The following is a 17,762-nucleotide window of genomic DNA, read 5'->3' on the forward strand; positions in this document are numbered from 1 at the left end:
TGGACATGTGTCTGTACATCACCATTTTTCTAACTGTATGCAGTTGGGATGTAAAATTCTCATTTGAGCTTTGATATTTGGGGAAAAACTGTAGCTCTGGTGGTTGAAGTAATATTGAAAAGACCCTTGGTTTGTACTGTATGTTCAGTTTGTTCTATACAGCATCCCAATGCTTTGCTTTTCTCATCCACAGCTTGTAATGGAATATTGCTTAGGATCAACGTCAGACTTATTAGAAGGTATGTTTTCTTTGTTGTCAATTCATGTGCAGGGTATGTGGAAGTTACTTGACAAAAAGTAGTCAAAACTGTTTTAAAAGGTCTTAAAAATGTCTTTAATTAACAAAGAGGTGAAATAGTCATTCCTGCTGCACTTGAATTTAAACACAAATTTCTGGCACCTTACTGTAGTTGCGTAAATGTGCTGCGATCCTTACGAAACTGAAAATGAAGCAGCCTTTAGAAGGAATGTCCATGCAGGAAAGGAGATATAAAACAACCAGATACCTTAACTACTCAAAATTTAAGGGGAGCATCTAGTCTGTGAATTTCTGGCTCCAATCAAAAGGCGTTTTAGTGTTGGAAAGCTAAATGTTATCTGACCTTCCTCAGGAGTCTTTCACTTATTGGAGGGAGTGACTATCCCCAAAGCAACATTTAACACTGCACTGTTTAACGCAACAGAGGGCTAGCCTCTGGAGAAATAGCCACTTGCATTTAACCCAAAGTTGCAGAAGGCAGAAACCAGGAAAATATAGAAAGACTCAAAACGGAGTCATTTTATTTCATGTCTTGCCTCTCACAGGGAAATCCAGCACATCTTAAAGTTTGGAGGATAGTCTCAAACTGTTTGATACTATACACAAGCTGATTGAATTAGCAAACAAAATTAAACATAAAATACTCTGTGGCTCAGGCATGTGAAGATTTCATTATTACCAGCGGTGTAAACAGAACTTCCGCCACTAGGATAAAAAGGAAGTTTGACGAGTCCACAACACATATAACTTTCACCCTGCTTGTCAAACAGGAAGTGAGTATGTTTTTGACTTGCGACTGATATAATTATCTTGTGGTAATGAGTTTTAGTAGCTCTACTGCCTTGGTGAATAAGGGTCCCTAGGGCCAATTTTGACTCAAGTGGTGGGAGTGGCAGGGCAGGGGTGGGGGTGCCAGTTTCCTCCCGTTAATAAAGAATACAGACCTGGGCAATGGGATCCCAGAGGCCAGTGTTGGCTCAGGAATGGAGGGGTGGGAGGGGGATAGGGAAGTAGGGGGTAAATATATTTCCTCCCCAATATTTAAAATAAATATTTGTCAGCTCTCACCACTACCCAAGATGGGTGCTGACGAGAGCCGGTGAAGCAGCCGGGGCCCTGGGGTCCACCCGCAGCCCCCAGCAAAATATAGGTTAGAAGCAACTGCACCACATTTGACAGAAAGCTAGATCTTGATCCAGAAAGTGTTCTTTTTTTCCTCTTTGATTTGATGTGAATCCATTAGATAGTTTTTGAAAAATGAAGGCTTAAAATGTATGTACATTTCACACCACAGACCCATTGCAGTAGATCTGCAAGCTCAGGTGCGCAATGTAATTGGCTAGCAAGCACTTGAAGGAAACAGTATTCCCCACCATTTTATATATACAATATTATAAAATGAAATCAAATACAACAGAGTAGGGTAGGGATACTCTGACCCTCTGGCCATGTTGAAGGGGTGGGAGGTGAGGGGAGTCACTAAGGGGAGCCCACATTGGGGCCAAATTAAAAAAACAAAATGATGGGGTTGGACGTCTGCGGGGGACACGTACTGCTTATACTTACATTGATCGCATTCCTAATTAATTCTGAAAGTACATCATTAATAAGAACAGTGTTCATGGCGAAGGCGCAAGTTATGGTTAACTTGGGGCATGAGTTGCAGTTTCTTGAGATAACTATAACTGGTGAATCTCAGTGGTTGTGTTAGTTTAGAACGTTGTTTTAACTGACATTTTCACTTAACTATAATGTCCCTTTAACTTTTATTTTTTCAGTGAATATATTTTTCAGTAGAACATCCATTATTTTCTTTAAATAATGCAGCATAGTAGAAGGCTGCAGTGGCCATATTAGTTTATTTTCTTCATAAAAAGAAACACATTTTATTAGAAAAAGGCAACGGACACAAATAGTGACTAGGAACAGTTTTGATTAAGTATTTTTGAAGGAAAAAGAACGGCAGGACAGTGAAATCAGTGTAGCAAACAGAGACTAAAAACATACTTTGCCCCTTAAGGCAGTACCACTCCTACCACAGGAAGTGCATGTCACAGTTCAGTATAGGCATTATGTGTAAAAAGGAAAACATTTCTTGCCTGGAAATTCTTGGAAAACATTCCTATCTTTGAAAGAGATGGAATAATAACACATCTTGAAGGTTCAAAAAGCTTTCCTGTATCAAAAAAGCCAAGAAGGAACTGACAAAACTGTCTCTGGCTGGACATGATGAAACACTGGGAGGAGTGAAATTCCTTGAAGGAAAAATGCCCATTCTCTTCCAGGGGATCCTCATCAATAGTCATAAACATTGAATATTCCCGCCCTTGTGCGGGGACCCCGGAGCATATATAAAATATATACACATTATACATGTGTAACAAACAGTCATGCAGGCTATCATGTTAAAAACAGGCTAAAATGCTTTATTTCTATGAAGTTTTTTTTTTTTTTTTTTAAATACTACAATAGAGCATAAATAAGTACCCAAGCTCCTAAAACTAGGCTTGGGGAAGTAAGCAGTAGCAAACTCTAGTGAAAAAATAGAGAAAACTGCATTGAAAAACAATGAAGCATTCTTAGCCAATAGGCTGCATGCAGGTTAACACAGGAGAACCATAAAAACTTTGGCACTGTGCCTTTAAGACCCTGAGCACCTCCAGTATCCCACCATGCCTCAGGGGTGAAGGAAAGGTGACAGTTGGTTCACAGTTAGGTCAGTTCTTTTTTCCGGCTCCTTCTGAGAGGATCCTGGAGCATTGAGCTCTCAGTTTTTCTGAGTTTTTCTCAGAAAAATTCTTTAAAAAAGCGTTTTTTCATTTTTCACTCGACAAATAACATCTTTGTCTGAGCTGGGAAGGTTTTTTCTGACAGAAAAATGCCTTCTCTTTTTGTCAAATGCCCTGCTTGTGGGAAGAAGAAGGCCCAGTCAGATCCCCACTCTCTGTGCATAGTGTGCCTGCCTCAGAGTCACTGCCCTGACACTTGTCAGTACTGTAAGAACATGTCTAGGAGGACTCTAAAAGACAGAGAGAAGATCCGACTTCATGGGCTTCAGGAGAGGAAAAGAACATCGTCCTCCTCGCTCCCCAGGCATCCAGAAGGCCATTCTCAGGAGAGAATGGCCCGGTCGACGTCGACAGGTAGGAAAATACCTGCTTGTTCACCGTCGACGTCGTCGCTACCACCGTCCCACCGGCATAGATCGCCGTCGACGGCGACGCACCCGACGTCGAAGGGAACGGCGTCGAGGGAACATCAGAGTAGGGGCAGGTCTCCGTCGACGGCAGCCCGCCGATCGACGTCGAGCCACCGCCGGCATGCCCGGTCGCCGTCAAAGGCTGTGCGCCCCCCGACGTCAGGACACACGACGTCGAGATCTCCACGACGGCACGGCAAACATCCGCCGTCAACCTCCCATCGCTCCACGTCGAGGCACACGACGGCGAGCAGGTCGAGGTCCAAGGAACGCCGTTCGACGTCAAGGCACTCAACGTCGAGGCAATCAACGTCGAGGCAGGATCAACCGACTGGGCGTCCTTCGACGTCGAAACAGCCATCGACGTCGACGCAGGTCTTACCTGTCCAACAGGGAGCAGAACATCGCCCCTCGCCAGACAAGGCTCAGTCTCCAGTGGTCTCCATACAGAGCGACTCTTCTCGGTCAAGAGCATCTCCTGGGCATGTCTCGCCCATCAACCTATCTCCGAGATGGCTGGAGAGCCTCAACAGACCAGCGGCCTCCCCAGATTCGCAATATTCGCGAATGTATTCACCCACTGCCTCCCCGCCAAGAACGCCATCGCCGACAGCCGGGGCAGAACGGGCTCGTTCAGCTCCTCGACAGCCGACCGCGAAGACTAGGCGCTCGGCTACAGCGTCCCGCAGCAGATCTCGCTCTCAACGGAGATCCAGGTCGCGCTCAAGAAGATCACCCTCTTGGTCTTCATCAGGTTCTTCTGTCAGGCGTTACTCACCTACTCTTACAGATTCACCACCTGCTAGAGTCTCACCAGTGGATGACATAAACACTTTCAACGAGGTGTTACTAAGAGGAGCACAGAAACTCAATATAGAGGTTCCAGAACCATCTACCTCCTCATCAATCATATTTGAGACACTACAACAGAGGTCAGCGTCGAAAAAGTTGCTGCCTCTAGTGCCTGGTTTGTTGCAGCCGACCATGGACACTTTTCTGGCCCCAGCCTCGCTTAAGTCTGCCCCGGCTCGGATTCTTAAAAAGTACAAGGCTCCAGAGCAAGACCCTTTATTCCTTAGGAAGGATCCGCCACCAGACTCAGTGATCATAGCTGCCGCCCGAAAGACCCACTCGGTGGCATCTTCATCCACAGTACCCCCGGATAAAGAGAGCAGGCATTTAGACTCTCTGGGAAGAAAGATGTGCGGGACAGCGGCTTCAGCAATGAAGGTCTCTAGTGCGTCTGCGCTCCTGGGCAGGTACGATCGTTCTCTGTGGGATTCCCTCAGTAGATTTACGGAAAAACTGCCCAGAGAAGACAGGCAAGATTTCCAAGAGATTCTACAGGAAGGATGCCTGGTATCTAACCAAGTTATCAGCGCGGCAGCGGATGGGGCGGATTTGGCGGCTCATGGGTACGCACATGGTATCTGTGCGAGGAGATCTTCCTGGCTGAGGCTCACTGGCTTGAAACAGGAGGCACAACAACGTATCCTGAATCTCCCATTTGCCGGGAATTCTCTATTCGGTGCCCATGCAGACGAAGAGATGGCCCGCATGAAGACCGAGGTGGATACCATGAAGGCGGTAGGCCTCGAAAGAAGGAAAGATTTCAGGCGGAGGTACAGACCGTACGATAGACGCCCTTTCCAACAGAGGGTTCAAACCCCTCATTGGTCGCAAAGGTCTCAGCAACGACAGGGGCGCCCTCTGTTTCAGCGAAGAAACACAAGGGAGCGAGGGTCAAGCAGACCTCAACAGTCCACTCCAAAAGCACCCACTAAACAATGAAGTCTCGCTTCCCTCAACACTGTACACCACTCCGGTGGGGGGAAGTATTATTGCTCATCTTCACGAGTGGCACTCTATCACAAGAGACAAATGGGTGCTCAATATTGTCGAACATGGCTATTCTCTTCTTTTCAAGCAGCCTCCACCACACTTGCCACCAACCAAACACAATCCGGCTCATCTCACCTTGCTACGCAAGGAGGCTCTCGCCCTCCTAAGAAAGAATGCCATAGAAAGGGTTCCACCTGCCCACAGAGGAAAGGGGGTCTACTCCCGTTACTTTCTAGTAACAAAGAAGGGTCAACAGGGAGTTTTCAGGCCAATCCTGGATCTAAGACTGCTGAACAAATACATAAGAAAACAGAAGTTCAGAATGCTAGCGCTTCATCAAATTTTCCCTCAACTGCATCAGGGAGACTGGATGTGCTCCATCGACCTGCAGGATGCGTATTTCCACATCCCAATAGCTCCAAAGCATCGAAAATTCCTGCGCTTTCGAGTAGCGTTACAGCATTACCAGTTCAGGGTTCTACCCTTTGGCCTGAAATCTGCTCCAAGAGTTTTCTCGAAATGTATGGCAGTGGTGGCAGCGCATCTACGAAGACAAAGGATATACATATATCCATACCTAGACGACTGGCTACTAAAGGCTTCTTCTCCGGAGCAGGCGAGAAGCCATCGGGACATTGTACTAGGAGTTTGCGAAGCTCTAGGTCTTCAGGTCAATTACCAGAAGTCAACCTTGACTCCAACGCAGAGTCTTCACTACCTAGGAGCTATCATAAACACAAAACTACAAAAAGTGTATCCTTCGGAGGAACGACTGTCCTCAATAAACATGAAGTGCCAGGACCTGTTGAGAGCCAGCGCACCTACGGCACGTCAAGTGACATCACTACTGGGCTCCATGGCATCGTGCATCTTTATTGTCCCAAATGCCAGACTCCACATGAGACCCCTCCAAGAGGCATTGGAGGCCAATTGGAGCCAAAGAACAGGTCGCTGGGAAGACACAATGCAGCTACCGGAGGTAGCACTGCAGTCATTGAGATGGTGGATGCACAGACCTCACCTGTCAGTGGGCGCTCCGTTTCACCAGGTACTTCCATCCGACACTCTGGTAACGGATGCGTCTCTTCAGGGATGGGGGGCTCATCTGGGTCCTTTTCAAGCGCAGGGTCTGTGGTCAGACAAGGAGAAGCAGTACCACATCAATCTGCTAGAACTCAGAGCGGTCCATCTGGCTCTCAAGTCTTTCACACCGCTAATTCAGGGGAAAACTCTATTGATACAGACGGACAATACAACCACGATGTATTACTTGAACAAACAAGGGGGAACGAGATCCCTACCCCTTTCACGAGAGTCCCAAGCGATATGGCATTGGCTCCTGGCCAGAGGAATGTCAATCACAGCAGTTCACCTGCCAGGTCAGCAGAACGTAGAAGCAGACTTTCTAAGCAGACACCTGGAGGACGTTCACGATTGGGTCCTGCACGACGAAGTCGCAGAATACATCTTCGCGCAATGGGGTCGGCCTCAACTGGACCTCTTCGCAGACGATGTAAACAGGAAATGCCCAGACTTCGCATCCAGGTTCTACCGTCCAGGATCTCGAGGGAATGCCCTGTTGATCGACTGGTCAGGGACATTTCTTTACGCTTTTCCTCCGATTCCCCTCATTCCGGCAGTGATCAGCAAACTTTACGGATCCAGGACCAGAATGATTCTTATAGCGCCACAATGGCCTCGGCAATTCTGGTACACGGATCTCCTCAACCTGTCGGAAAAACCTCACAGGAGGTTGCCGTGCAGACCGGATCTTCTGAGCAGAATGGAGGGCAGGATTCTGCATCCCAACCTACCCTCTCTGAGCTTAACAGCATGGCTCCTGAATTCCTGCAGTATGGGCACCTAGGACTCTCGCAGGAGTGCATGAACATTTTGAAAGAGTCCAAACGGCCTTCCACGCGGCGTTCCTACGCTTTTAAGTGGAAGAGATTCTACATATGGTGCTGTCAGCAAGGCCATAATCCCATACGGGCGCAGGAGGACGTCATACTGTCCTATTTGCTTCACCTAGCGAATTCCGGTCTGCAGGTATCATCTATTAAGGTACATTTGTCTGCTATTACTGCCTATCGCAAGTCACCTTCTCAGGAATCCTTCTTTACGAAACCTGTAGTCAAGGATTTCTTAGAAGGTTTGAAGAAAGTTTTTCCGCCAATTCGGAGGCCTTCTCCTCCGTGGGAATTGAACATAGTCCTAGCAAAACTTATGGGCCCTCCTTTCGAGCCTATCCATAAGGCTTCCTTACAACACCTTACGTGGAAAACGGCTTTTCTGGTGGCCATTACTTCAGCGAGGAGGGTCAGTGAGATCCAGGCCTTGTCTGCAAAAGAACCGTACACGGTTTTTCATGACAATAGAGTAGTTCTGCGAACTCACCCATCTTTCCTTCCGAAGGTGGTGTCAGAATTCCATATTAATCAGACCATAACTTTACCGACGTTCTTTCCCAATCCGGAAACTCCGGCTGAGAAAGCATTGCACTCATTAGACTTGAAAAGAGTGCTGAAATTTTATCTGGACAAGACAAAATCGATTAGAAATTCTAACCGCTTGTTTGTGAACTATGGTCATTTAAGGACAGGAGAAGCAGCATCTAAGCGAACAATATCAAGATGGATAGTCTCTTGTATTGTTAATACTTACCAGCTAGCTAATAAACAATTGCTAGCCCGGCCTAGAGCGCATTCCACAAGGGGAAAAGCGGCTACAGCTGCTCTCCTGAACAATGTTCCTATATCTGAGATTTGTAAGGCTGCTACATGGAAGTCTGTACATACTTTTACAAGACATTATTGTTTAGACTCAGATGCAAGAGCGGATGCCCAAGTGGGGCAGGCCTCTCTAAGGAATTTATTTGCGTAAGTCATGTCTATTCCTGCACTTCTATCGGACAGTCCGCTGGGTTTAGGGATGGGCTTGCTAATCTATTCAATGTTTATGACTATTGATGAGGATCCCCTGGAAGAGAAGGATAAGTTACTTACCTGTAAATCCTAGTTCTCTTCCAGGGGTATCCTCATCAAAGTCATAAACAACCCACCCTCCTCCCCGGACACACGTCTACTGGAAGTGCAGGACAGACAGTATTTTGATTCAATTATACAAATTGTCACCGTAAAAAGAACTGACCTAACTGTGAACCAACTGTCACCTTTCCTTCACCCCTGAGGCATGGTGGGATACTGGAGGTGCTCAGGGTCTTAAAGGCACAGTGCCAAAGTTTTTATGGTTCTCCTGTGTTAACCTGCATGCAGCCTATTGGCTAAGAATGCTTCATTGTTTTTCAATGCAGTTTTCTCTATTTTTTCACTAGAGTTTGCTACTGCTTACTTCCCCAAGCCTAGTTTTAGGAGCTTGGGTACTTATTTATGCTCTATTGTAGTATTTAAAAAAAAAAAAAAAAAACTTCATAGAAATAAAGCATTTTAGCCTGTTTTTAACATGATAGCCTGCATGACTGTTTGTTACACATGTATAATGTGTATATATTTTATATATGCTCCGGGGTCCCCGCACAAGGGCGGGAATATTCAATGTTTATGACTTTGATGAGGATACCCCTGGAAGAGAACTAGGATTTACAGGTAAGTAACTTATCCTTATCCAGCATTAGATCTTTCATAGATTCACATGCTTGAATCATTCTCGTCATCGGACTGAGAGTCCCATGGTACCTTTATAAAGCAGTATGTAGTTTTTATCTTAGACTATTATGCCTTTAGGCCATCAGCTTAATAGCCTATCTATGTCCTTGTTAAAAAAGGACTCAACTTAAACTTACCAATCAGGTGCAGGCACCCTCTAGAACACTCCAGAGAGAGGCAGAATCCCTCTGATTTTCGCCTTACGTCATGAGTGAAGGGAGTCTCCCTGAGCTCTGCTCAGTTTTTTCTTCTTCAGGAAGGTACTCAAAGCTTATTTTCTTCTACTATGTGTGACTCTAAAGGCCTTTTTGTCCCTGCAAGACCTGTGGGGAAAAAGGGTTCATGTGGATGACCCACATAAAAATTTCATTACTGCCTTTATCCAGATCACAAGGCAAAGGAGTACAAAACATGCAGCTCTTTTTGCACGAAAACTTTAAAAGACAGAGAAGGGAGGCTGCTCTTGTGGCTGCAGAAAGCTATAACCCAGTAAACATCTTCAGCCGAGGACTGTGACATGACTCTAAATCTCACAAGAGGGCCAGATCTCACAAAGTGGTTTCGAAGGAGAACAGAAAATCCCTCAATGTATCAGCTGAAGGACTCCAAGAAAAATGAGAAACAAAAACAATTCTCCTCAGAAACATCCTGTTCGATGGCATGTGTAGCTGCAGATACACATGTTGTGCATAGCCCGCCATCTGGTGTTGGGTCGGAGTGTTACAAGTTGTTTTTCTTCGAAGAAGCCTTTCGAGTCACGAGACCGAGGGACGACGACTCCTTTGCTTCCATTGCGCATGGGCGTCGACTCCATCTTCGATAGTTTTCTTTCCGCCATCGGGTTCGGACGTGTTCCTTTTCGGTCCGGGTTCGGAACGGAAAGATAGTTAGAAATTTTGAAAATTACGTCGGTATTGTTGCGTTCGGGATCGGATTAGATAGAATCGACATCGAATCGTGAAGAGCTCCGGTAGCCCTTCGGGGTAATTTCGATCCCCCGTCGGGGCCTGGTCGGCCCGACCGCGTGTAACATCGAGGCTCATGGAACGGACCCCGTTCCGATTCTGCCCTAAATGCCACAACAAATACCCATTTGGTCTGTAACCTGTGCCTGTCGCCCGAGCACAAGGAAGAAACTTGTGAGGCCTGTCGTGCGTTTCGATCCCGAAAGACGCTCCGTGACCGGCGAGCCAGAAGATTACAGATGGCGTCCACGCCGACAGGACACCGAGAGTTCGAGGAACAAGGAGAAGAAGAGGAAGCCTTCTCTACCCCTGAATCGGACTCGGAGGAATTCGACGTCCACGAAACAGTGAGTAAGACGTCGAAGCCAGCACACAAGAAAACAGACAAGGCCCAGGGGACGCCACTGCCAACAGGCCATGGCTCAACCCATAAAGTAGGTGACCGCCCATCGGCACCGAAAAAGGCCGAACTAGTGCCGAGATCGTCCGACTCGGGTCGAGACACAGGCACGCAGCAATCTCGGGACCGAGAAAGTGCTGCCGACAAACATCGTCGCAGAGACATCGGAGCCGAAGCTGCTCGACGCAGAGACAGCGGCACCGAGGAGAATCGACGCCGAGAAGTTTCGACTCCAAAAAAGAGAAAAGTCGCCTCGGAGCCGAAAACGAGTAAGGACATAGTTTCGGTGCCGAAACGACTGGCAACCGAGCCAACAACCAGCTCATATTCAGAGGAGCAATCACTGTCCTCTCAATTGCGCAAACATAGATTCGAGGAAGAGTTACAGTCCACTGAAGTAGACCACACTCAAAAGCGGATCTTTATACAGAGTGGAACAGGGAAGATCAGCACCCTTCCCCCTATTAGGAGAAAAAGGAGACTTGAGTTCCAAATACAGGAACAAGCACCACAAACAAAAGTGGTGAAGAAGGTAACTCCGCCACCCTCTCCTCCACCTGTAACTTACATATCACCGGCACAGACTCCGTCACACTCACCGGCTCGCACCACCATGAGCCAAGATGACCAGGACGCTTGGGACCTATACGACGCCCCAGTGTCAGACAACAGTCCGGAGGCGTATCCTACCAAGCCCTCACCACCAGAGGACAGCACAGCGTATTCACAGGTGGTAGCTAGGGCAGCAGAGTTCCATAACGTGTCGCTACACTCGGAACCTGTCGAGGATGACTTCCTTTTCAACACCCTCTCCTCCACCCATAGCACCTACCAGAGCCTGCCTATGCTCCCAGGAATGCTGAGGCACGCAAAGCAAATCTTCAAAGAGCCTGTCAAGAGTAGAGCAATAACACCAAGGGTGGAAAAGAAATACAAAGCACCGCCACAGACCCTGCTTTCATCACCTCACAACTCCCACCAGATTCGGTTGTAGTAGGGGCAGCTCGCAAGAGAGCCAACTCTCACACGTCAGGCGATGCACCACCTCCGGATAAAGAAAGCCGCAAGTTCGACGCAGCCGGATAAAGGGTCGCAGTACAAGCTGCAAACCAGTGGCGCATCGCTAACTCTCAAGCGCTCCTAGCGCGATATGATAGAGCCCATTGGGACGAGATGCAGCACCTCATCGAGCATCTACCCAAGGATTTACAAAAAAGGGCGAAACAGGTGGTTGAGGAGGGACAAAATATCTCCAATAACCAAATACGCTCCTCTATGGATGCAGCTGACACAGCTGCAAGAACAATTAACACAGCAGTAACCATAAGAAGGCACGCGTGGTTACGCACATCTGGCTTTAAACCGGAGATACAGCAAGCGGTGCTCAATATGCCATTCAATGAGCAACATTTGTTCGGACCTGAAGTGGACACGGCAATTGAGAAGCTAAAAAAGGACACTGACACTGCCAAGGCCATGGGCGCACTCTATTCCCCGCAGGGCAGAGGCACTTTCGGCACCTTCCGCAAAACAACCTTCAGAGGGGGGTTTCGGTCTCAGGCCACACAAGCCAGTACCTCACACTCAACACCATCCACCTACCAGGGACAGTACCATAGGGGAGGCTTTCGGGGCCAGTACAGAGGAGGACAATTCCCTAGAAACAGGGGAAGATCTCAAAGCCCAAAAACACCTGCAACCAAACAGTGACTCACAGGTCACTCATCCCCTCCACACAACACCAGTGGGGGGAAGAATAAGTCAGTATTACCAATCTTGGGAGGAAATAACAACAGACACTTGGGTCTTAGCAATTATCCAACATGGTTATTGCATAGAATTTCTCCAAATCCCTCCAAATATACCACCAAAAACACAGAATATATCAAAACAGCATTCAGACCTTCTGGAAATAGAAGTTCAAGCATTACTGCAAAAGAAAGCAATAGAACTGGTACCAGGTACACAAATAAACACAGGAGTTTACTCACTGTACTTTCTAATACCAAAAAAGGACAAAACACTGAGACCAATCCTAGATCTCAGAACACTAAACACCTACATCAAATCAGAACACTTTCACATGGTCACGCTACAAGAAGTGTTACCATTGCTAAAGCAACAAGACTACATGACAACCTTAGATCTCAAAGACGCATATTTCCACATACCGGTACATCCCTCGCACAGGAAATACCTAAGGTTCGTATTCAAAGGACTACATTACCAATTCAAAGTATTGCCGTTCGGTATAACAACCGCACCAAGAGTCTTTACAAAATGCCTAGCAGTAGTAGCTGCACACATCAGAAGGCAGCAAATACACGTATTCCCGTATCTAGACGATTGGCTAATCAAGACCAACTCACTGACAAAGTGTTCACACCACACAGATCAGGTCATACAAACCCTCTGCAAACTCGGTTTCTCCGTCAACTATGCAAAATCACACGTTCTGCCGTGCAAAGTACAGCAATACCTAGGAGCAACAATAGACACAACAAGGGGAATAGCCACTCCAAGTCCACAAAGGGTTCAAAATTTCCAAAAAGTTATACAAACCATGTATCCAACACAAAAAATACAGGCAAAGACGGTATTACAACTCCTAGGCATGATGTCCTCATGCATAGCCATTGTCCCGAATGCAAGACTGCACATGAGGCCCTTACAACAGTGCCTAGCATCACAATGGTCACAAGCACAGGGTCACCTTCTAGATCTGGTGTTGATAGACCGCCAAACATACATCTCGCTTCTATGGTGGAACAGTATACATTTAAACAAAGGGCGGCCTTTCCAAGACCCAGTGCCACAATACGTGATAACAACAGATGCTTCCATGACAGGGTGGGGAGCACACCTCAATCAACACAGCATCCAAGGACAATGGGACGTACATCAAACAAAGCTGCATATAAATCACCTCGAACTGCTAGCAGTTTTCCTAGCGTTAAAAGCATTCCAACCCATCATAACCCACAAGTACATTCTTGTCAAAACAGACAACATGACAACAATGTATTATCTAAACAAACAGGGGGGGACACACTCGACACAGCTGTGCCTCCTGGCACAAAAAATATGGCAATGGGCAATTCACAACCACATTCGCCTAATAGCACAGTTTATTCCGGGAATCCAGAATCAACTTGCAGACAATCTCTCTCGAGATCACCAACAGGTCCACGAATGGGAAATTCACCCCCAAATTCTAAACACTTACTTCAAAATTTGGGGAACACCTCAAATAGACTTATTTGCAACAAAGGAGAACGCAAAATGCCAAAACTTCGCATCCAGATACCCACACAGGCAGTCCCAAGGCAATGCCCTATGGATGAACTGGTCAGGGATATTTGCGTACGCTTTTCCCCCTCTCCCTCTCCTTCCATATCTAGTAAACAAATCGAGTCAAAACAAACTCAAACTCATACTGATAGCACCAACATGGGCGAGGCAACCATGGTACACAACACTGCTAGACCTATCAGTAGTACCCCACGTCAAGTTACCCAACAGGCCAGATCTGTTAACACAACACAAACAACAGATCAGGCATCCAAACCCAGCATCGCTGAATCTAGCAATCTGGCTCCTGAAATCCTAGAATTCGGACACTTAAACCTCACCCAAGAATGTATGGAAGTCATAAAGCAAGCTAGAAGACGATCCACTAGACACTGCTATGCAAGCAAATGGAAAAGGTTTGTTTGCTACTGCCATAATAATCAAATTCAACCATTACACGCATCTCCAAAGGATGTAGTGGGTTACTTACTACACTTACAAAAATCAAACCTGGCCTTCTCTTCCATTAAAATACACCTCGCAGCAATATCTGCATACCTGCAGATTACCCATTCAACTTCACTATTTAGGATACCTGTCATTAAAGCGTTTATGGAAGGCCTCAAAAGAATTATACCACCAAGGACATCACCCGTTCCTTCATGGAACCTCAACATCGTCTTAACGAGACTCATGAGTCCACCTTTTGAACCCATGCATTCTTGCGAAATACAATTCCTAACCTGGAAAGTTGCATTTCTCATCGCCATCACATCTCTAAGAAGAGTAAGTGAAATTCAGGCGTTTACAATACAAGAACCTTATATCCAAATACACAAAAATAAGGTAGTCCTAAGAACCAATCCAAAAGTTCTACCAAAGGTTATTTCACCGTTCCACTTAAATCAAACGGTAGAACTACCAGTGTTCTTCCCACAGCCAGACTCGGTAGCTGAAAGGGCACTACATACATTAGACATCAGAAGAGCACTAATGTACTACATTGACAGAACAAAACAAATCAGAAAAACAAAACAACTGTTTATTGCATTCCAAAAACCTCATACAGGAAACCCAATATCAAAACAGGGTATAGCCAGATGGATAGTTAAATGCATCCAAATCTGCTACCTTAAAGCCAAAAGGGAGCTGCCCATTACACCGAGGGCACACTCAACCCGAAAGAAAGGCGCTAGCATGGCCTTCCTAGGGAATATTCCTATGCACGAGATATGTAAGGCAGCCACATGGTCTACGCCTCACACATTTACTAAGCACTACTGTGTAGACGTGCTATCCGCTCAACAAGCCACAGTAGGTCAAGCCGTACTAAGAACTCTATTTCAGACTACTTCCACTCCTACAGGCTGAGCCACTGCTTTTGGGGAGATAACTGCTTACTAGTCTATGCACAACATGTGTATCTGCAGCTACACATGCCATCGAACTGAAAATGTCACTTACCCAGTGTACATCTGTTCGTGGCATTAGTCGCTGCAGATTCACATGTGCCCACCCGCCTCCCCGGGAGCCTGTAGCCGTTTGGAAGTTATCTTCAACTTTGTACATTTTGTAAATATATTACTTAAACCTTAACTGGTACATACTTATTCACTCCATTGCATGGGCACTATTACTAACACACACAACTCCTACCTCACCCTCTGCGGGGAAAACAATCGAAGATGGAGTCGACGCCCATGCGCTATGGAAGCAAAGGAGGAGGAGTCCCTCGGTCTCGTGACTCGAAAGACTTCTTCGAAGAAAAACAACTTGTAACACTCCGACCCAACACCAGATGGCGGGCTATGCACAACATGTGAATCTGCAGCGACTAATGCCACGAACAGATGTACACTGGGTAAGTGACATTTTCATATCTGCTCCCTCTACAAATTTCAACAGGTATAAAGATCTCCCTCATGCCTCCTCTTTAGACACATCGAAGTCAAGAAAACAAATCTTCCTTTAAGATTCCACCGATGACATTACCGTCAACTTCAAGATCGTTGACAACTACATCACTATCTCATCGTCGATGATGACCATCACTACTGTCTCGTCATCAAGACTGTTGACAGCATACATGACAACAGCCTCCATTGATAGTCCCATCTTGTTGTAGATTCTGGAGGTGACTAAGATCACAGCTATGCATACCTCTGTCTGCTGCCTCTTCTGACAATGGTCTCAGTGATGACCCTGTCAGTGTTGCCCCTGTCAACGACAACCCTACCAGCAACATTGTCGATGCCACAGTCAACAAAGATCAAAACAACCAAGATCACAAAGACATGATTACGACCTGGGATTTCTTCATCCACCAACATATCTTCTCTAATTCCAAGTCTGGAAGACTGGATATTAAGGATTCTGATGATGTAAAATGCCAGGACTAGGAGGATGACTATTAGGAAGGGCATGATTATCAAGAGTATTATGGGCCCTTCTGCCCACAGACAGTCTGAACATTCCAGGTATTGCCCTGACCCTCCACATAAGCGGAATAATTTTTTTTATGCCTCGCTCCTTGGCACAGAATCTTCAGACTTTGCTTTCTGACTATAGAAAGCTTTTTCCACAACAGCCAGAAGAACCAGCGGCACCTGGCTGCAGGTCATTCCTCCACGTGCCAGTCCCAGGATGACACCTCCGTCACAAATGGCACCACCACCTAGGGACGATCCATCGTCATCAGATGACGACGGGGAGGAGGGTGAGATTCTGGAAACTCCAGCTGCTGATTATATTTTACCCACATCGTCTCCACCTCCACATCACCTGGTTGATTTGCCTCCAGAAGACCTCACATGATTTCACAACCTTATGGAGAGGGCTGTAGCCAGATTCCATCTCCCTATAGCGATCAACCAGTCCAAATGCTTTTGTTATGATTTTAGAGAAGAGACAAAGAACTCGGTCAGGATGGTACCCATAATTGGTTGTGTCTGGCAAGAGGGCATCAAGAGCAGGAAGAACCCTGCTCCAGTGACAGTTGTTGTAGGAAGTTGGCTTTGTATAAACTATCTCAAAGTGAGCAGAGTCTCCAGGGGTTCCCCTTAGAGGTTGATAGTGGCAATAATAGATAATACTAATGCTCTATTTGTGGTAGGGTGGTCAAGCAGTAGGCTTATCAGAGGGTAGTGTTAAGCATTTGTTGTACACACACAGGCAATAAATGAGAACACACACTCAAAGACTTAACTCCAGGCCAATAGGTTTTTATATAGAAAAATATTATTTTCTTAATTTATTTTAGAACCACAAGATTCAGAATTCAAGAAAATACATAAATTGTAAAGTACTTGGCATAGGTGAGCATGGAACCTTGAAGTAAAACAATAAGGTACACAGTTTTGGCAATGAGCTATTTCAAAAGTGGACACAGTGCCAAAATAAACAGTTCCTGGGGGAGGCAAGTACAAGTTAGTTTTTGAGGTAAGTAAAGCACTTACAAGTTCAGTTTCCTGGGCATAGGCAGCCCACCGTTGGGGGTTCAAGAGAACCGCAAACACCCAGGAACACAGGGCCAGTCAGGTCAAAGTAGGGCCCAAATAACATAGGTGCCTATGTAGTCTAGGGGTGCTCTGGTTCCAGTCTGCTAGCAGGTAAGTACCTGCGTCCTCTGGGAGCAGACCAAGGGAGTTTTGTAGAGCACTTGGGGGGGAGGGGGGGACAGGGAGGCATGGGGGTGTCACAAAAAGGCACACAAAACGCACCCTCAGCGGCACAAGGGCAGCCGGGTGCAGTGTGCAAAGTAGGTATTGGGTTTAGTATTGAAATCAGTGGAGGGACCCAGGTGTCACTCTGCGGATGCAGCAGGGCACAAGGGGGCTTCTCGGGCCAGCCACCGACTGGGCAACGATGAGGGCCGCCTGCTGGTCACTCCTGCACCGGTAGTTGGTTTCTCTCGGGCCTGGGGGCTTTGGGTGCAGTGCTTCTTCCAGGCGTTAGGTTCTTTGTTACCGGGCAGTCACAGTCAGGGGGAGCCTCTGGATTCTCTCTGCAGGCATCGCCGTGGGAGTGAAGGGAGGCCGTCTCTAGGTGTTCACGTCGTGGGAGTCGCCTGGGGGTCCTCTCTGCAGTGTTGGTTTCTCTGGACACGAGCCGGGGACGTCGGGTGCAGAATGTTGGGGACTCA

The 17,762-nt window shown here is 46.7% G+C and overlaps 1 protein-coding gene across 1 annotated transcript in view; it reads left to right on the forward strand.

Annotated features, from left to right (window-relative positions):
- Positions 1-17,762, forward strand: part of TAOK1 (TAO kinase 1) — a 959,977-nt gene that overhangs the window by 345,470 nt on the left and 596,745 nt on the right. Inside the window, exon 5 of the mRNA XM_069226237.1 lies at positions 194-239. Coding sequence (XP_069082338.1) covers positions 194-239 — 46 coding nt within the window. The remainder of the gene's footprint in view (positions 1-193; positions 240-17,762) is intronic.

This window comes from Pleurodeles waltl, chromosome 3_1 (assembly GCF_031143425.1).
Source record: "Pleurodeles waltl isolate 20211129_DDA chromosome 3_1, aPleWal1.hap1.20221129, whole genome shotgun sequence".
Taxonomy (NCBI): domain Eukaryota; kingdom Metazoa; phylum Chordata; class Amphibia; order Caudata; family Salamandridae; genus Pleurodeles; species Pleurodeles waltl.